Genomic DNA, 22199 nt, shown 5'->3' with positions numbered 1-22199 from the left:
AGATAAGTTCCCCAAAGAACCTAATCGTGTTCTGTAATTACAGCGCGGCTTTCTGCTAGCTAGAAATGAGGGAGAAGCTAAAACACTCCCTCATCAGATAATTTGTAAATTACTTTACATGGCGGATGCCTAACTCAGTTGGTTTTCAACTGCTGAAATTATAAATAATTGTAACAGATGTGGCAATATGGCTGGCCTCCAATAAATGAGGCCCTTGATAATTTGGCCAACCCTTTGACAGGCCAATTTAATAAAATGTGAACAAAATCTTCTTGCTAATAATTTATCATCCTTTTTCCCAGTAGAATAAATTTAATTACCCTAGCAGTTAACAAGGTCACACCCAGATGCCAAACTCGGCTACAGTTTTGATAATGCAATCAGGAATTGAGAGGTGATGACAGCGTTGTTGTTTTTTTCATTACCTGGCTTCACATAAACACAGGTGGCGTAGCTTTCTTGTCAGTTTTTAATAATTACAGGCTATTATGGAATGCATAGTTAGCAGATTGAAAACCACACTTTAGTGAATTTGTTTGAGTATGATTGAGGTTTTAATGTATAGAGATGATAATGCATAACAAGCATAGTCCCTTGCTTATACCATTAGTGCACAAATTTTGATTTTTTTACTGGTGACATAAGTGTCAAATGTTTATAAAACTTAGAGTATGCATTATAATAGGTAATGGATTACCCATTTCATTCCTTGAATCTAGAAATTCTTTTTAGGATACCATTAACAGATATACTTTAAATATTCAGAAATCTGGCAGACTGTGAGGCTTTATAACATACTTTGGAAAAACCTGATTGTGTTTAATTTTGCTTTTTAAGGTAAAAAAACAAATCTATAGAAAAATCACTTAGTCTTTTTATCCTAATTTTTAAGTAAGGCCAGGATTAGTTTACTGTTGGTATTAGAATCTGTAGTCAATGTGTATACTACACAGTTAATACTCTAAACACTGTTCTGGGACATGTAAATATCACTAATTATTGTCAGTGCAGCCTGATATTTACATGTCATAGAAGAAATAATTAGCTTTTGGTTTCTCAATTTCATAACAAAAATACTGTTGTCTGTTGGTTGTGACTCTAAGCCAGTAAAGCATCCATTTGTAATCCATTCAGTGTAAAGCTTTATATGGTGTATGGAAATAAATTTATGACATTAAAATTTGCCCCTTTATTTTGCTGTGCCCTGACTTGGCTTTACCACACAAGTGTTAGATACTAAAGGAAAGTTTAATTTGACTACTTTATAGTAGTGAATTTTTCAGTATTGTGTTATTAGGTTGGTGTTTATGAGAGGAAATGGTGACATTTTAAACTTTACCTAAATGTGGTAAATAATTTCATTATATTTTGTGATCTCTAAATGTAATGAGTATATTTGGGTTAAAAGTGAATGAATGGAAGAAATGCAAATATTTACATTTTTTAAAAGAGAGTGCTAGGGCCTTCCCTGGTGGTGCAGTGGTTGAGAATCTGCCTGCCAATGCAGGGGACACGGGTTCGAGCCCTGGTCTGGGAAGATCCCACATGCCGTGGAGCAACTAGGCCCGTGAGCCACAACTACTGAGCCTGCGCGTCTGGAGCTTGTGCGCCGCAATAAGAGAGGCCCGCGCACCGCAATGAAGAGTGACCCCTGCTCGCCGCAACTAGAGAAAGCCTATGCACAGAAATGAAGACCCAACACAGCCATAAATAAATAAATAAAAATTTTTTAAAAAGAGAGTGCTAGCTGACTTTGTTTATACATTTATTACTCAATTTCATAGTCTTTCTAAAAAGGAGGTGTAAGTTTAAGTTGGTACACTTAATTCCATTTGTGAACTTTTGTGGAAAGACTATTTTGATTTATGATATCATGTTGATTTAATAGTTTTCTTTTTTCTTTATTATCTTAAGACTATATGATTATTATTGAAGTCATCTGTTCTCAGGTTATGGATGAGTCAGCTAACTGTTTTATAAATTAGCAATAGATATATTTCTGCATTTCTAAAATCAATTTTAAATGAAATGTAAGTTTTTATAGAGATTCAGGATTTCATGAGAAGAAACTTTTATGTGTATTTGTAAATATATATATATATATATATATATATATATGCACTTTTTAAATATTCTGTCTTCTTCCAAGAGGATTTGAGTTGTTTTTCAGAGGACTGTCATTCAATATGTCAGTTTCTCATATATATATATATATATATATATATATATATATATATATATATATATTCATAGGGGTTGGATATTGTATATACACAAATATTACAGATTTTATATACACAAATATTACAGATTTTAAACACACATATATGTTTTAACCTATACTTAATTTCCAGTGAGATATTACTTGGAGATAAACTATTTCTTTTGCTGAGGTATCATGTCCTTTGTAAGTGTTTTTGTTTTGCAATAGGCTATATTATGTGTTGACAGGTTTGGAATTTGTAAATTTCTTAAATAAGTGAGATAACGTATGTGAAATGCTTACTTTAAGCTAAGCACTCAACACTTTTCACTAAATGCTAGTTATTATTTTAATTAAGTAGTAAATAAATTAGTATTTTATATTAAAACTTATTAACAGGACAAAACAATTTAGCTTATAATTCTTTGTAATTGTAGAAAAACTTTCTATTTATTAAGCAGTATTCACTCAACCTCCACCGTAGTAATGCCATACAATGTTGCTTGAATTTAAAGCAACATGACTAGATATTTAATTTATATAATGTTTTAAAAGTAATTGGCACAAGGCTTCACTTCCCCCTCCTTCTACTCTAATAGCTTTTACAAAAGTTTTTGATCAAAATTGCCTCTGTGAATCAATGTGAAAAAGAAGTTATGTATTAATAATAGTTTATTTAAAGAGAATTGTTCCAATTGGAGGCATTTGGATGCATACTCCACTGATCATTTATCAGATTATCTATGGTCTAGCACCATCTTCCAAGATTATAAACTAAAAAGTGCACAGGATTTTTGACATTAGGGAAAAAGTTTATTTATAAAATACTAATAATTCTTAGCAAGAAAAGTTAAATTTTCAAAGACCCAGGATTTTAAGGGCAATAGATGGAGTGAACTTCCACAGACAGGCGATTGTCTTGATCTTGCTAGGCCTGTAAAGCAGCACTTAAAAAGGGTAAGAATAAGTAAGGATATATGAAGATATATATTATACCTATAATAAGTATACATGTAATTATTATGTTTAAAAAGCTGGTTATGTTAGTATAGTATGAATGGGGGACAGAAGAGTAACTTGACAGTCAAGTAACCTGACAAACACTACTTTGGTAGTATGATCAAGTTCAGTGTCAGCAGTCAAATCATGTTGGTAGTATGTACCCTTGATATGATTTGATGGCTTCTATGATCTTCCTCCTCAAAATTCATAACCCCAGTCTAATCATGATGAAAACATAGACAAATTCCAGTAGAGGGCCATCCTATCAAAACAATATACCTAAATAGTACTCTGCAACACTGTCAGTGTCATCAAAAATAAGAAAAATCTGAGAAACTGTCCCAGCCAAGAGTTGGTGACATGACAACTAAATGTAGTGTGGTATCATGGATGGGATCTGGGAACAGAAAAGAACATTAGGTAAAAACTATGGAAATTTGAATAAACTAGGGACTTCAGTTTAAAATAGTGTATGAAAATTGGTTCATTAATGTTAACAAATGTACCATATTAATTTTAGTTGTTAATAATAGGGGAAACTGGGTGGGTGGGAATGGGAGGTGTAGGAGAGGTCTCTATAGTATTTGCTCAGTTTTTCTGTAAATGTAAAGCTGTTATAAAAAATAAAGCTAGTAATAAAAAAAAAGTTGAAGGTCAGAATTAAAATGGTTTTCCTTTTCCCTTTAAAGTATGGGAACAATATCCCAAACTTATTGTTAGTGAATTCTGAGAGATGATATGATAGAGGCTTTCATTGATATTTCCCCTATCTGTACTGAAATTTTTATACTGAGCTTTTTATCCCTTTTATTTGCAGAAAAAATTACATTTTAAAAAACTATTTAGTGACATGTTCATTGTAAAAAAAATTAAGGAAATTCAGATATGGATGAAGAAAATTCACATATAATACCTCCATTCAGAAGTAATGCTGTAAATTCAGGGTTTGGTGAAATTTATGTCTATACGGTATGCTGTATTCTTCTGTAACCTGTACCTTCCTCACTTAACAGTTTATCATGGATATCTTTCTGTATCAACCCTCAGCATGATTAGAACAAAGTCCAAGGCTTGGTACATTATTATGTTCTTTGATTCATATTTCAAAATTTCCCTAGGAAATTTGTAGCAGTTTATACTCCCATCACCATGTTCTCAAGATACAAGAGTCATAGACTGAGTCTGGCCAATATTTTAAAATTAGACTTCTCTTAGAAATTTGAATTCCTCCATTCCTCAAATCAATAGATCTGGCAGTAGTGGGCCACATTCCTCTGTGAAAACAACTGGCTGGAGCTGAATAGCTACTACCACAAATACCCTTCTTATTCCCTCAAAGTGAGGGTGACTGCGATTTGATGTTTAATTTTACTTATACTTTTAAAAGTGGTTATATTAAGAGAAATGTGAAATACTTCATTTGCATGTATCTCTAGCAAAAGTGATAAAAGACGAGAGACAGAGAGAGAAAGAAGACTCCATTTTTGAAAAACTGGGAGCGTGCATAAGTTTCCTTGTGGAAGTAAAGTATATATGTATATGTTCAATATGTATACAAAGTGTCTCTGTCAAATGAATTTTAAAAGCTATAATTTAAACATAACTCATTTTTCTTACTTATTTACATTATGGCTCCTATGTGAGCTGGAGTTAATCACTACTTTAATAGTATTTTAATTTTGACGTTCTGTTATTGTTTACTGATGAATTTTAAAGGAATTCTGCCTAAATAAGAAATCTTTTATTATTATAGTAGCAATGTCCACTGTTGGAGGCTTTTTAATATCCTCATAAATATTTTAATGATTTAGAATTGCAGCTTCTTGACCAGATATTCATGTTTTTATATTCTTATCTGTTGCATTATAACCCAATGATGACTTGGAAAACTCATTTATTAAAGAGCAGAGGATTGCTTATTGGATATACCAATAAGCTAAAATTATATTTTTCCTGTTTTTTCTAAAGTTTTGTTTGATTTTGAACAATTTATTTAAAATTTCTTTGGTAAATGATGTGATATTAATATATTCTTTGTAATTTTATTTAACAAAACCAGAACAAGAATAGGTAGCCTTTGTAAATTGTTCAGATTGGCAGCCCAAAGGAAAAATTTATAAGCATCATAAATCTGTTTACAAAAGAGGAGGAAAGAATAAGTAAAAGCCATACAGTGGTTAAAGGAGGAGAAAAGAATAGGTCAAACTCCTTTAGAGTATGGAAGAAACGTGCTTAAGGTATTTTAATTTGATGTTCAATGCAAGCTAATAGAGTCAGTGTTTAATATTGTAAGTGTGGTAACAGTACGATATAAACATTCTGAGGAAAATATTTAGTGTTGTGATAGAATAAAGATTGGGAAACAAATCAGGTGACATATATGAGGAAAGTGTAATAGTGTGATGATAGTATACTGTAATAGTATGATGATAGTATAATGAGATGATCCTTCTCTTTATAAAAATTACAGGTTAGAACTGGTAAAAAATTTGCCTATCCCCTAAAAAAGAAAAAAGTAGTCAAAACCAGGAAAAGGTAATATTTCTCATTGTTAGTTCAGAAAAGTTAAACATACATATTTTTCTTATAATCCTTAGGAATATCATTTAGGAAGGATGGGGCTCTCCACATTTTAAGTGAAACTATTTTCAGGGCTACTGGATCCATGTTGATAATATTAGAATTATAAGATCTGATTTTCTTTCCTGGAAATCAACAAAAACTTGGTTTCACTATGATCTAGTGTTTTTGTTTTTTGTAAATGGAGTGGTTAATTTGAAGTAGTGTATATTCATGGATTTTAATGGTCTCAAGTATATTCAGTTAAGATGGTGGTACAATTTTGTTGAATGTTAGTTTTCATGAATAGGTTTCTTACAAACTTAATTTTCCTGTGATTTCTGTTATTAAAATGTGGTGCTTACCATTAACAGTTTATCTGGCATGGGAATAAATTTCAAAGGAGAATACTGTGAACTCTGCTGACTTTAAAAAGTATCAGAGTTCTTTGAGTTATTACTAAATTATAATACATTAAAAGCTAATTAGACCTATAGTGCTGTTGGTTTCCTTTTCTCGGGTTTATATTCAGTGGTATCGCATTGAGCATTTACTGAAGAAATACCTATGTGTATAATCATTAATTTGAAACAATTTTATAGATGAGTTGTGTATATCATGCACAACTTTAAATTTTTTTCCTGAAAATCTGTATGACAGTATTACTTATGAAAATATTTACACAAACTCTTGGTTATTTTATTGAAAATGCCATTCTATAAGGATGATAGAAGCTTAGCTAATGCAGGTTTACAGTTTATTTTTGAAATGAAATGTTCTTTCTTGGAATACTTATGATTTATATAATATAGTAACATAAATATTTGCATGAATGTGTAAATAATGTAAGATACAAACATACTTTTAAAAATAGGTTTCTCAACAGCCACCTTTATCGAGCTTAGAAACCTTAATGGTCTCACAGAAGTCTGAAATCGAGTATTTACAGGAGAAACTGAAAATAGCAAATGAAAAACTATCAGAGAACAGATCTACCAACAAGGGTTCTTCAGAGAAGAGCATCTTGACAAGTACTGAAAGGAAACATAAGGTAGGGACATTTGTCATTTTGTGAATTTGTCAGGATGAGGCTGGCAAGGCAAGTGATGAAGTTAAAAAACAAACAGCAGCATTTACTTCTCTGCTTATATTTCTGGAAGCTGTTAAAAAATATTCTTTGTCAAATGTTTTATAAAATCATGGTTGGGAGTAACAAGTTTTCCCTTTTTGAACTGAATAATATGTTCCTTATTTAATTAATTAAGTATATTAGTAATGATATACCTCTTTCGCAGTAAATTAACATTCTTATTTTAAAAAGTTTTGATAAGTATCCCTCATCTATCTAATCTCTAGATAAATTAAGTAGAAATTTTAATGTGGTATTAGTCCTTAATTCAATTTCTAATTTTAATTAGAAGAAAAATATATCTTAATGTTTCTATTTCATTCAGATGTGATGTTTAAAATACTGCCCATGTGGAATATAAACTATAAAATGGAATTTAACATTAATATGTGCAGTTACATATTTTCAGATTTAAAGGTATAACAGTGGAGAATAATAAGCAAATTTTTTTGTGGCTTGATTCTTATTTATTAATGTCTCAGCTTTTCCTTTTTGTAGTAGTTATTGCATATTCTTATTATATTGCAAAAGATTTTATGAACATTAATATAAACATTTCAGAATATCACATTGTAAATATATTATTTCTATATCAATTGAATTAAGCTTTTCCTAAAAGTAAGTTTTTTCCTAAAAGTAAGTTTTTTCCTAAAAGTAAGTTTTAGAGGTATATTTCTCACCCTTGTTACTTCAGCAGTAGAAAATATATTTAAAAGTTGAAAATCATGTTTTCAAGATAATTGTTTCTCATTCTTTTCATTTTTTCCTATGAGTAGGACAAATGTCTTAATAAAGGAAGTGTTTAAAATGAGACCTGTGTTTCTGTGGCACTCTTATTTATTGCCTCTAATATTATTAGTAATTTTCAGAAGAACTAGCTTTATTTATGTATTTAAGCATAACTGCGTTATATGTTTCTTGCCATTTTGGAGTAGTTTCACAGCATTGAGCTTTATTTAAATGAAAGAAAATACTCCTAAAATTGAGAGACCTTATAGGGCCTAATTTGGTTGTGTGCTGTATTGTTGAGCTTTAAAAATGTACTGCTTTGATGTTTCATTGCTTTTAACAAAAGTCAAGAAAATGAGAGTGATATTTTGAAAGAATTTTCTTTCTTTTTCATAAGGACATGCAGTAAGTATGAACAATATGTTGCCCAGCTTAATAGTTGCTTTCACATATTCCTTCTTCAGATTGGTATATGAAGCTGTACATAATATAAACACACATTCTTGTCTCTAGTTAGCCACATTATAGTTAATGACCATATGGTCATTATGGTATAAGATCTACTGTCTGTTGTATTTATATTCCTCAAGCATATTGTTCCTTCAACTTCACAGTGTGTTAAACTATTTCAAAGGGAAAAAAATCCTTTCCCTCTTGTTTCTGGTTGTCCTATCAAGTGTAACCTTGGACCCTTATAGAGCAATTAGACCAGCCTCTATCCCCTCCTTTGTAATGAGGTTTCTTGCATTTCTGAGTCTATAACCCTTTAGTCTTCCCTAATGGGACATCATTATTCTGAAAGAAACAATGTAAATGTAAATGAATATTCTCATTAATGAGTCACAGAGAAACCTTTAGCGGTAGCACTGTGGTAATTCTGCTTGTTATTTCTCTGGTATTCCATGCAAGATTTTTTTTTTATAATTCATTATTAGTATTCAGAATTACTTGTTCTTTAATTTTGCATGTCTTTCATAATCCAGTGTTCCAACTAGTTCAACCATGTCCTTGTTTTATTCTCGAGGAACCACCTGTGAAACGCTCAAGGTCTTTGTCCCCAAAGAGCTCTTTCTTAGACTCAGAGGAGCTAAAGAAGCTGAGAAATGCTGAAAGAAAGATTGAAAACTTAGAGAAGGCACTACAGCTAAAGGTGAACATTAAATCCTTTCTTTAGTAATAACCTTGCATAGGTAAGGATATACCAAAGTAAACATTCATTTCACAAATTACTGCTTATCATTTATCTTTCCTGAATTTAATTACTTTTTAAAAAATGTGTAAATTGGTTAATCTAGTTCTTAAGATTTCTGAGGATCGTAAAGTAATAAAAAATTTTTGCTACTTTAAAAACTAAATGTTTATTCACTACTTTAAAATTTTTAGGGAATACTTTGACTCTGTATTGGAAATAAATTTCTTATAGTTTCTCAGAGACCAAAAAATACAACTACAGCAAATGGAAAGAGAAATTTCCTGTGGTTCTTTATATATGATAAACATACACAAAGAAACGTGAGTTAACAACTATGCTAACCTAGTTCAGACCACTTAAAATTGTCCTTTACAGAAAAATTATATAGTCAAAGTGGCAAATAAATATGTATTATTTTTTCCATTTCAACTGAATTTGTCTCAGAATGCGTGACATTTCAATCTGTGTTCTTCCAATCTTTAAGAAGCATATGCATTTATTGTTCTCTCTTTAAGAGTTTATACTTTCCAACTCGTACTTTGTGAATTATCTTTCTCAGAAGAAGTTGGTTGTGTGTATTGAACCAATTTTATGTGACTATATTGAGGGCTTTAATTTTTTCTGTGAATTTAATATGGCTAAATTTGTCATTCTTCATTCACAACTACCGGAAGGCCAACACTATTTGAGATTTAGCCATTTAACTGAATTTCAAATAGTTTTATAATATTCTGTGACAAGTCCAATTTACAGATGATTAGAATCCAAATATTTAAAATTTAGATTCTTTGTCATATAGATTATTCTTAGGAGGAAAATGTTTTGTACTCTAGAGCAAAATATAGTTTAGATATATAGTTAACCGTAAGCTACAGTTAGAAGTTTTTTTCTGCCTTTTCACCAAACATTGTTTTAATTTGTATTTATTCAGATTTAAACTATTAGTTCTAAACAAAGGAAAATTATCACCTATTGTTTCTCCCAAAAATAAAATGATCAGATGACCTCAGCTTGCTAACATTTAGCCTACTTGAAATTTATACACCTGTAGTTATTTGCTCACTCATTTGTTTACTCATTTGTAACTTATTGGCCAATGCAATTAGCCAAGCATTGTGCTAGTCACTTGTATAACAGGAGAAAAAAAATGATGCTGAGTGAGTAGTTAGAATCTAGTGTATTGGTGTGAACATGGAGGTACAAACAGGATATTTTGGGCATGTTTAGGACACCATCATCCTTCTTTTGCATAATTCTTGAAATTTACATACCAAGGCTTCTACTTCTGTCCTCTATTAATCTGGGTTCTCTGGAGAAATAGAAACAATAAGATATATCCTTTAGTCTTCCCTAATGAGATATCATTATTCTGAAATACATATATGTGTGTGTGTGTGTGTATCTATCTATATCTATATCTATATCTATATCTATATCTATATCTATATCTATATATATATATATAGAGAGAGAGAGAGAGATTGATTTACTCTAAGGAGAACTGGCTTATATGATCACATGATTATGGAGTCTGAGATGTCCAAGATCTGTAGTCATCAAGTTAGAGATCCAGGAGAGCTAATGGTATAGTTCCAGCCTGAGTCCAAAGGCCTGAGAACCAGGAGAGCTAATGATGTAAGTTCCAGTCCAGTCTGAGTCTGAAAGCAGGAGACCAGTGTCCCAGTTCAAGGACAGTCAGGCAGAAAGAATTCTTTCTTACTCAGCCTTTTATTCTGTTCAGGCCTTCAGTGGATTGGATGAAGCCCATCAGATTGGGGAGGGCAATCTGCTTTATTTAGTGTATTGATTCAAATGTTAATTTCATACAGAAACACCCTCACAGACACACCCAGGAACAGTGATTAACCAAATACCTGGGCAGTCAAATTAACATAAAAAATTAATCATCACATATCCCATTCAGTAGTAGAGCACCTCCACTCATTTGCCCCCAAAAGTCTGTGAGTCTTTTTTAGTTCGTTCCTTGTTTTTTGGCAGGAAGGAGTAGAGCAATTCAGACATTTTTAGATCTATTATCTTCCACCTCTTAAATTTCTTGTTTCAGAGAGTCTCAGAAACATTATACTAATTTATTTCCTCATTCCTTTTTTCTAACAACAGCTCTCTTGGATGAGGCCTCAAGTATATTTTTAGAGTAAAATTATTTTTCACACAATTTCTTTTTCATTTATATTTTTTCTGTATTCTTTCAAGTTAATTGATGATAATTGTGAATTTCAAATGACTGTTTTCTTTCACAGGTTTGCAAGATAAGGGAAAAAATGGGAGCAAATTTTTTTCTTTGAATTTTATCATTTGGTAGGAAAGGATTTCTTATTTTAAAGGAGCAAAATAGCTGAATGAAAAAGGCACTATAATCAAGAGAATTTAACAAAAGGAATGGGTAAATAAAACATGTATATTAAAGCAACTCCAAGGAGAGTAGTTGGGCCCAGGGCACTTTTTAATTTACAACCTGACTTTAGTAAATGTAACTCATATTTAGTGAAGACAGAAGACCTGTTTCTATCTTCTCGATTATTAAGCTATAGTATTAACGGTATTGCTATTACTGAAGCACATGTGAGCATAAGGTAAGATAGGAATTAGTGATGTGTTTGTATTAGTTTCCTAGGGCTGCTGTGACAAACTACCATAAACTGACTAGCTTTAAAAGAACAGAAATGTATTGTCTCAAAGTTCTGGATGCTAGAAAAATCCAAAATCAAGGAGTCAACAGGGTTAGTTCCTTCTGAAGTCTGTGTGGGAAAATCTGTTCCATTCCTCTCTCCTAGCTACTGGTAGTCTCAGGTGTTCCCTGGCTTATAGATGGCCTTCTCCTTGTGTCTTCACATCACCTTCCCTCTATTCAAGCCTCTCTCTGTGTCTAAATTTCTCCTTTTTATGAAGACCAATCATATTGGATTAGGACCCACCCTATCTCATTTTAATTGTTTATCTCTATAAAGATCCTATCTCCAAACAAAATCACATTCTGAGATAATGGGGTTAGCACTCCAGCATATCTTTTAGGGAGAGATTCATTTCAACACATAACAGTGTCTTATGATTTTTTAAATACATTGGGATCATGGAGCTCCTTTTGAAGACCATTCCCCACTAATACACGTTGAGTTTTTGTCATGGTCTTTCCCATGTTGGTATTCTTTTGAATACTGCTCTGCAAGAAGCTAATGGGAACATGGCAGACAAAATGTTCCTTGCTTAAATATGTGAGCAGTGGATTAACGTTTTTCTATTTTTGTGATCATTTAACATACCAATGTGCATTGTGAATCTGTAGGAAGGTAGAGATACATTATTTATCAGATTTACTTGATTATACCTATTAATATTTCCCAAAAGACTGTTGCTCCATGGAAGATACTGTTGGAAACACTAAACTAATACAAAAGACATGATCATGGCATGGTAGGTAGCTTTAGGGTCCCAAGTTGATCACCAAGGTGGATTGAAGGGAGGGAGGGAGGGACAAAGAAATTTCAGGAGTCTAGGGTACATATGTATATAAATTTTGATACATTGACATGCTGTTCATGCATATTATTCTAATACTATATATTATAATAATATATAATACATTGACATGCTGTTCATGCATATCATTCTAATACTATATATTATAATAATATATAATTGTATAAACATTAACATATTGTCTTACTAAGCTCACTTCTGTGGCTAGTACCTGTTTTCAAGATGGGCAACCAATGTTGTAATTGTAGAGTTAATAGTAATAGAAGAGGTGAAAGTTCTTATTATAAAAATCCTACCCAATGCCAAATCCTGAATTCATGGGTGTAGTGAATTATAAAATTTAATTTGGAAACCAGTGTATCAGAGCTTTATGAAATTCTTACTATCCTTGCGATTACTAGTGCCATGAATCTCTGCTTTACTGACTTTCATGCATTTGGCAACTTAATCCTTGTAGTACTTTTCTATGCCATTTAATAACAATATGTCCTTTGAATATAGTTTATATGTCTTTTATTTTTTAATGCTCTAATATTCATGAAGTTTATACATTCTGCTGAAATTAAACATCCACGGAATCGTTGGTATTCTATAAATGTTTTTTTCTTAACTTAAGAAACCTTGCTATCATACTCTGAAGATTGAGCCACTGTTTTATTGATAGTGTTCATGTTCTTAGTTTGCTTTATGCCTGTCAAGAAGCCTTTGAGCAAACTAGATGATTTGATCAAGAATCATTCCTATTCTTACCAACTCAGAAGTAGAATTACAAACATCATTGAGAAAAGTCAGTTGATACAACTTTACTGTTTTCTAATATTTTAGTCATTGAGACTTGTTTGTACACAGAAGTTAGAGCCTCTAGTTTAGCTAGTTTAATTGCAAAATACATAGAAGTTACTCTGTAAATATTTTATTGAATGATCTAATAAATGGACCTAATTCCATGACTGCCCATGGGATATTTTTGGCTTGCTGAGTCTAGAACACAGGCTCAGTAGTTGTGGTGCATGGGCTTAGTTGCTCCGCGGCATGTGGGATCTTCCCGGACCAGGGATCAAACCCGTGTCTCCTGCATTGGCAGGCAGATTCATAACCACTGTGTCACCAGGAAAGTCCATAAATAGCTTCATTTTGAAGAAGGAGAAATTGAGACACGTTGAATTTAAGCAGCTATGTCAAGGTAAAATTTAGTAAGTTTGAGCAGCAGGAGTTGAACTCTTATCAGCACTTAACACCCTGCATATAATAGGTCCTTAATATATGGTTCTCCAATTGAAACAAACAAAATTGAATTCTGTATCCTGAATTTTTAACCATAGTATTAAACCATGCTACTTTTTAGCAAGTAATTATTGCAGTGGCTGTGATTTATATCTTCTAAAACTCTTTAGAATAACATTTATTCTAGTTTCCCTGTCAGTGATGCTGTTTTCATGCTTTTTCATCAAGCACTTCCATTTCCATATGGCATACATACCACTCGGTACACACAGGGCTCAAATACGTCCTAATAACTACTTAAGAGAATTATTGAAGTTATCCTACTAGATATATATTCAAAGTATAATGACAACATATAAATACTGTTGAGACATGTAAAGTTGCAGTAAAATAATGCAGACTCTATAAGGTATTAACTCACTGTTGGGATGAGAGACAGATAGTCAATGAAACAGTACATTTGGCTTCTAAATGATAAGGGCATCACTGTTTATACTTGGGAAGAGGATAGAGTAAAAAGCTCACTTTTGCTTTGAGCCTCTATTGGGCAAGCACAGTGCCAGGGGCTTTACCTGTATGTTAGTTTATTTAGTTTATTTGTCATAATATAGATTTCTGTGTTCTTTCCATATTCTATAGTAAAAGAAATTGAATTAATTTAAATAGTGTTCTTAAGATTATGGTCTTACTATGATTAGTGTCCTTACACTAATTATATGTGTACTTATAACTAACAAAATAGTGACACTTTATGTGTGGACAAATCCTGGAAAAGAAAAAAAAATTAAATATGTAAGATTGGTTCATAAATACATGTATATATACTAATTATCAAAAGGGAAAGGAATGAAACTAATTTGATGCCAAAATTTTGAGATTATTTAAGTGATTTTAAAAAATGCCATGAGTGCCTCAAATTTATCAAGCAAACCTGTTCTGTGACTTTAGGAATTCTTCTTTTCCTTCTGCTTAAGTAAGTATTACAAATTAATTCATATTTACATACTATTTTCTTTCAAATTTCATACTTAGATTGGTAGCCTTTTATTTGTAACATTATACTAATACTTTCCTCAGATTTGTATACTTGCTTTTTTGTGTTCTACAGAGCCAAGAAAATGATGAGCTAAGAGATGCCCATGAAAAACACAAGGAAAGGCTACAGATGTTACAGACCAACTACAGAGCAGTAAAAGAGCAATTAAAACAGTGGGAAGAAGGCAGTGGCATGTGAGTTACATAGCTCATAAAGCCATTTCCCTAAATATTAAATGGAACGGGGTAGCATCATATAGGTGCTTTAATGGCTTTTGTTTGATTTTAAAGAAATTATTTGGTAGTCAGATCTTTATTGAAGATTTTAAAATAGAGAATATAATAAATAAAAATAGAAATATCTTAGCAATAACTATAGATTTTCCTATCATTTGCAGAAATCATTAGCATAGGTGATTATGAATTATTGTATATATTTTTAATATCTATAGAGTAACAACAAAATTATATAACAAAGCAAAAATAGTTCACATCCATATGATTGAAAAACTACTTTAAATAAATAAAATACTGGTGTTACAATATATATAACTCAAAAAGTAAGTTTTATTTGAAAGACATGAGAAATAGGAAATTCACATATATAGTTAACTATCTTAAAACTACTTCAACCTAATATGCAATTTGAAAATCTTTACAATCCATCAGTTTGTTCTGCAGCTTATCTGAATGAATTGGCAGTCTCAGTTCAATTGCTCTGAACAGGTGTTCAGATCTTGGTTAGTTGTAAATGGCTCCCCTGTTAACAGTATCAACAGAGGGCAAAGGACTGAATGAGTACAGAAAATCTACTACCCTCTCATCTTTTGAGATGGATCCTTTAGGGCAATGTTGATGATACACATTGGTCTGTTCTACAGAGAAATAGTTTCTAAATTAGCCAGTACTGCACTTTTACAAAAGAAGAATGAGTTTATGTACAGAAAATGAAAACGTAAAGGGCGTTTGGCATGTTTTATAGGTAATTGTCACATCTAATTTTTCCTTTGAAGAACAGAAAATGTTTCATATTGCTTTTCAGTAAAGCAGTGATAAATCTATTTGTCCTGGATTTAGCCTCTGCTTACCTAACTTTTTAGTAGTCACTAGAAGTGTGAAGACTACTTGCTAACTTTAATCTGATATTCTGATATTCACTGATAACTGCTTGTTTTAAGATAGAGAACATAAACCACATTCAGATTGGTTGACAGCAAATTCTAGATGTGTTGATTGCTTATAGTCCTTTTTTGAAACTGTGACATTTCTGCAATGTATGTTTTATTACTAGTAGAATGAATGAGAGAAATAGACCTGAGAATATCACGTGTCTGCCTAAAAGTTTGCTTTCCATAGCAGCAGTTTAGCTTTTCAGGAAATCATGATCTAGGATTTTAATTTCTACATACTTAGGTTTTAGGAAATTCATTGCATAGTGAACTTGATTTAGAAATTTAGTCAATAGATATTTTCAAATTTTAGGGAATGTATAAATGAATTTTTATTACACTTTGAACATGTTAAGTAAGAAAGCAATTTCATTTTAAAAATAGGATGGAAATCAGGAAAATAAAGAGAACAGATCCCCAAAAACTTCGACAAGAAGATTCTGACGCTGTATGGAATGAACTGGCCTATTTCAAAAGGGAGAACGAGGAGCTAATGATTCAAAAGTGAGTTTCTTTTTTTAACAATGTCTACTTAGATAAACATTTGAGAGAGATTCTTTGTGTCTGAAAGGCCATGAGAGAAATTCCTTATAAAACTTGGAAAATGAAATAATCTGGTTTGCCTGTAAAAGTGAGAAAAAAGATTAGCTTTTAAAAAATATATATGTATAATGCAATAACAAGTTGCACATTTGCTAGCTCTAGCTGAAACTGTATAATATGATCTAGGGATTGTGTTAATTAATGTGGCTCTCATCTGTTGGAGGTGTCGCTCTTCATTAGCCTGTATTTTAGACACTGCCGTGCTTCATTTTTGGAATGAGGTGGAGAGGGGATAACCTAGCCAGGCATCCTTGTTTGATCTCCTAGATACATAGGCAGTGCAGAATGCCTGAGCTCTCTTGGTTCCCTGCCCTGTCCTGCTAATCCCAGCTGAGCTCATTATGGTGTAGTCTTGCTGCTACTCTTGGAGCTAGAGCTGTCCAAGCTAATTACTGGTAGCAGCAGAACTGCCTGTTAAAGGTCTGGTATGGATCTGCTAACATGGTCCTTGGCGGTGACCTGCAAAAGACACGAGGGAATTACTTTCTTTCTTGCTGTGCACTGCCTGTCCTTTGGGCTTAATGCTGATCCCTCCACATAGGTCTTTTAGCTGCCCTAAGTATAAAACTTGATGAAGGATACTCATATTTTAGAAAACATACAGTTTGCTTCCTTGATCTTATAATTCACAAGCTATTATATTCAGCTTGGCAAAGAAAGGACACTTTAAAAAAAAAAAAAAAAAGGAGTTAGACCAACACAATTAGCCTCTTGCTACTTAACTATTTCTTCATTTAGAGTTAAATTTTTTACACTCAGACCATGTAATTTTTTTGAAGGCTGGATGTCTTTTAGATTACTAGAATTTAGTATCATGGGGCATAATATAATTAAATATTATTGAATTTTCATAGCTGTAAATTAGAATCTTATTTTACATACTATATAGTAACATATGTAGCTTTAGATTGCCACCGTTTCCATGCAATGATAAACTTTTGAAGAAATGATCATATCAGTATACTTTTAAATGTATACTTCCAATTACCTCAAAGTATACTACGTTCTATTAGTATTAAATGTTTGATGCTGATAATAAAGTTTCTTATCTTGAAGATTTTTGTAGATTTTATAGATTAGTCCCAGATATATTCCCTGATAATTTTTGATAGCTTTGTTGAGATATAATTCACAAGCCATGTAATTCACCATATAAAGTGAACAAGTCGGTGGTTTTTAGAATATTCGAAGAGTTGTGCACCCAACATCCCAATAAATTTTAGAACAATTTCATTACCTACTCCCCCTAAAAAGCCCCACACAGTTTACCTGTTATCTCCATTAATTCTTCCACTGCTCTCCACCCCTTAGCTAACAACTAATCTGCTTTCTGTGGGTATAGATTTAGCTATTCTGGACATTTCATATAAATGGAGTCATATAATATGTGGTTCTTTGTGACTAGCTTCTTTCACTTAATAAAATATTTTCATAGGGTTTATCTGTGGTGTAGCATGTATCTGTACTTTCTCTGATCATTTTTAGTGATCTTTTTGTCTCCAAATACAAAAGTTAATTTTGGACAAAATAAGTGCGAAACCTAATTAACTAGTTGCAAGATCTAATCTATTCGAAAAAAATTCAAGCAGAGCTTAGTTGTAAGTGGTGTTTCTTTGAGGTTTATTTTTCTCATTAATGAAATAGAGCTAAAGAAAAAATAATAAAGCCTTTTTAAGGAAGTTCGGGAACTGTTAGAACCCTGGTCTGTTCACCCAGCAGTATGCGTATGTTACAAGTAGCTCTGTAAATTAGATGCTGAGTCATTAAAAGTGTGGATTTTTTCCCCCTAAAGTTCATTTAAATTTATTAATGTGATAGCCATTTACAAAATATTTATTTTTCAGATCAGTTTCAATTTATTAAATAATAGTGACGTTTGAGGTGATAACCTTGAAGAGTGCTAAATAATTATAAACTTTAAGTCATATAATAATGTTTTGGGGGGTGGGTTATTTTGTGAAACATGTATTCAGTTAAGAAATGTGTTTGAGTTACTGCTGTGTGACAGGCATTCTGCTAGGTGAATGAAATGAGAACATCAGACAACCTTCCTACTCTCAGGGAGTTTTCTTGGGAACGTTCTAATGAAATATAATGTTAAAAATTAAACTAGAAATATGATGAAACAATAAGAAAGGAAACATGGAAGCATGTCTTTTTATTCATTGAAGTTTGTTTACTAATGACAGAATTTTTTTGTTTTTTTAAAACTTATATATAGTACATTTTAGCATAAAGTTTTTTGAGTTGTAGCACATATAGTGTTATAGATACATATTTCTATAACATGCACAATAGATTCAAGTAACTATTACCACAATCAGGATATAAACTAGTTCCATCATCTCAAAAAATTTCCTTGTCCTACCCGCTTGTAGTCACATCCTCCCACCATCCTTAACACCTGGCAACCACTGATTTGTTCTTCCTCCCTATAGCTCTGCCTTTTTTTCAGAATGTTATATGCATGGAATCATATAAGCTGTTACTTTTTGAGACTGGCTTCTTTCCCTTGGCATAATGCCTTTGAGATTCATTCATGTCGGTTCGTCCAGTTCGTTCCTTTTTCTGCTAGATGGTATTCCATTGTATAGATGTACCACAGTTTGTTTTTCTGTCTCCTGAAGAATTTTTGGGTCTTTTCTAGTTTTTTGCAACTATGTATAGTATTTTGGTATACATAGATTTTTGGTTTCTTTTTTTTTTTTGGCTGAGCTGCACGTCCCGGGGGATCCTAGTTCCCTGACCAGGGATTGAACCCGCGGCCCCTGTGTTGGAAGCAGGGAGTCTTAACCACTGGACTGCCAGGGAAGTCCTATACATAGATTTTTGTGTGAACATAACTTTTAAATTCTTTAAGGAGTAGAACTGCTGTGTGTATGGTCAACTTATGTATAGCTCTGTAAGAAACTGTCAAACTGTTTTCCAGAGTGGCTATACCATTCTTATTCCTACCAGGAATTCATATGAGCCAGTTGCTCCACATTCTTGTCAGCACTTGGTTTTGCCATTTTTATTAAGACCATCCCCATAAGTGTGTATTGGTATTCCATTGTAATATTAATTTGCATTTCCCTAATGGCTAATGGTAATGATCTTTTCATGTGCTTATTTGCTGTCTTTATATCTTCTTTTATGAGTGTCTCTTCAACTCTTTAGCTCATTTTTAAAAGATTGATTGGTTATTAAACTAAACAATACTTGTTCTTTATATAGTCTGTATGCAAGAACTTAATCAAATACATGATTTGAAAATATTTTCTCCCAGTCTGTAGATTGCCTTTTCATTCCCTGAACAATGTCTTTTGCATGACAAAAATTTTAATTTTGATAAAGTCCAACTTACCAATTTTTTTCTTATATGGATTATGGCTTTTTGATGTCATATCTAATAACTATTTTTCTGACCTGATGTCACAAGTATTTAGTCTATGTTTTCTTCTAAAGAGTTTTATATTTAGCTCTATGATCCATTTTTTAGCTAATTTTTGTGTAAGGTGTGGGTTATAGATTAAAGGTCATTTTTTACAAAGATATATGCCCAATTGTATCAACATCATTTTTGAAAAGACTATTCCTTCTCCAATAAATTGCCTTTGTAACTGACAAATATCAGCTGACTATATTTCTGCAGGTCTATTCCAAGACTCTATTTTATTCCATTAATATGAATTCCTAAACTTTTGTGACCCCCATACCGTCTTGATTTCCATAGCTCTCTAATAAGTCTTGAACTCGGTGTGCGTCAAATAGCTTTATTGTTTTTCAAATTGTTTTGGCTTTTCTCATTGCTTTGCTTTTCCATAAAAGTTTTACCTATAAAAATAGGTTTAGGGCTTCCCTGGTGGCGCAGTGGTTGAGAATCCGCCTGCTGATGCAGGGGTCGCGGGTTCGTGCCCCGGTCCGGGAGGATCCCACATGCCGCGGAGCGGCTGGGCCCGTGAGCCATGGCCGCTGAGCCTGCGCGTCCGGAGCCTGTTCTCCGCAACGGGAGAGGCCACAACGGTGAGAGGCCCGCGTATCGCAAAAAAAAAAAAAAAAAAAAAAAAAAGGTTTAAAAATAGCTATAACTACGAAAATCTTGTGGGAATTTTGACTGGAAATGTGCTAAATCTATAGATTAATTTGGCGAGAATTGACATATTAACCATGTTGAGTCCTGTATTCTATGAATACTTAATTTGTTGAGATTTTCTTTTATCAGTGTTTTGTAGTTTTAGCATGCAGATTCTGTTTGTCTAATACTGTTGTTAGATTTGTACAAAAGTATTTAATTTTTGGAGCTATTATAAGTGATATTATAAACTTTAGTTTTGGTTTCTACTTGTACATTGCTAGTGTAGAGAAATAATATACATATTTACATGCTGACATTATATCTTTCATTATTGATATGTTACAGCTAAGTCTACTATGTTATTATTTATATTTTCTGTTTGTTTCCTCTGTTTCTCTTGTCCTCCCTTCCTATGTGTTACTTGAACATTTTTTTAGAATTGGTTTTTATTTATCTATAAGGTTTTGGAGTATATCTCTTTGAATAAGGTTTTTTTTTTTTTTTTTTTTTTTTAGTGTTTGCTCTCAGTATTTTACACACATAACTTATTATAGTTTATTGGTGTCAACATTTTACCACTTCAGGAATGTAGCAACCTTACTTCTATCTGTGTGCTTTTACCCTCCTCCTTTTATAATATGTTGTCTTAACTGTTGTCTCTAAATACATAGAGAAACCTATTAGTTGATGTTGCAATTTTTGCTTCAGCTGTCAAATATTTTTTTAAAACTTCAAAAGAAGGGTAGCCTATTATATATTTTTTCTTTTCCCAAGTTTTCTTCTTTTATCATTTTCTTTCTGTTTGAAGAGCTTCTCTTTAGACCTTCTTTTAAGGTAGGCAACAAATTCTCTAAGTTTTCCTTTATATAAAATGTTTTCACTTCACTTTCATTTGTAAAGGATATTTTCACTGGATAGAGAATTCTAGGTTGGCAGTTTCTTTCTTTGGTTCTTGAAGGATATACCACTTATTTCTGGCCTCCATGGTTTCTGATGATAAATACACTGTTATTTGAATCATTGCTCCCTTAAAAGTAATATGTCATTCTCTCTAACTGCTTTCAAAAATTTTTCCTTCGTCTTTACTTTTTAAAAGTTTGATTATGACATGTCTTGGCATGAATTTCTTTGGGTTTACTCTTCTGGGAATTCTCTAAGTTCCTTGAATCTCTAGGTATGTGCCTTTTGTCAAATTTGGGAAATTTTGGTCACTATTTTTTCAAATACTTCTTTCAGCCCCACATTCTATTTCTTCTCCTCTGGGACTCAACTGACATAAATGTTAGATCTTTTAGTATTGTCCTACAGGTCCCTGAGGCTTTGTTCATTTTATTTTTCAGACTATTTTATCTCTGTTGTTCAAATTGGGTAATTTTTATTGTTCTGTCTTCAAGTTTGCTGATTCTTTCCTCTTTTGTCTATCATCTCTGCTATTTAGCCCATGCAGTGAAGTTTTTTTGTTTTGTTTTGTTTTTTGGTTATTGTGATTCTTAATTCTAAAATTTCCACTTGCTTCTTCTTTATATCTCTTATTTATTTGCTGAAACTTTCTGTTTTTTTCAAGATCATTCATAACCGTTCACTGGAGCATTTTAATCATGGCTACTCTAAAATCGTTATCAAGTACTTCTGACTTATGTGTTATCTTGGTGGTATCATTTCTTAGTTATGTATGGTTTCTCAATCAAGTTGAGATTTTCTTTGTTCTTGGTATGATAAGTGATTTTCAATAGTCTCTTGGACATTGGAGTATTATGTTTTGAGACTCTGGATCTCATTTAAATCTTTTACTTAGCAGA

At 32.2% G+C, this 22199-nt stretch overlaps 1 protein-coding gene across 3 annotated transcripts in view; it reads left to right on the top strand.

The window, feature by feature from the left end:
* Positions 1 to 22199, top strand: part of CNTLN (centlein) — a 360902-nt gene that overhangs the window by 193169 nt on the left and 145534 nt on the right. The window contains exons 9-12 of one of the 3 annotated variants that reach the window (XM_067041446.1): positions 6714 to 6815; positions 8647 to 8772; positions 14645 to 14766; positions 16125 to 16244. In XM_067041446.1, the coding sequence (XP_066897547.1) occupies positions 6714 to 6815; positions 8647 to 8772; positions 14645 to 14766; positions 16125 to 16244 (470 nt within the window). Of the gene's footprint in view, positions 1 to 6638; positions 6816 to 8646; positions 8773 to 14644; positions 14767 to 16124; positions 16245 to 22199 lie in introns of all 3 variants that reach the window. The other 2 variants (XM_059071063.2, XM_067041445.1) reach the window with 2 other exon arrangements.

The sequence above is a fragment of the Kogia breviceps genome, chromosome 8 (assembly GCF_026419965.1).
Source record: "Kogia breviceps isolate mKogBre1 chromosome 8, mKogBre1 haplotype 1, whole genome shotgun sequence".
NCBI lineage: Eukaryota > Metazoa > Chordata > Mammalia > Artiodactyla > Physeteridae > Kogia > Kogia breviceps.
This window is presented reverse-complemented; position numbering and strand designations above follow the sequence as displayed.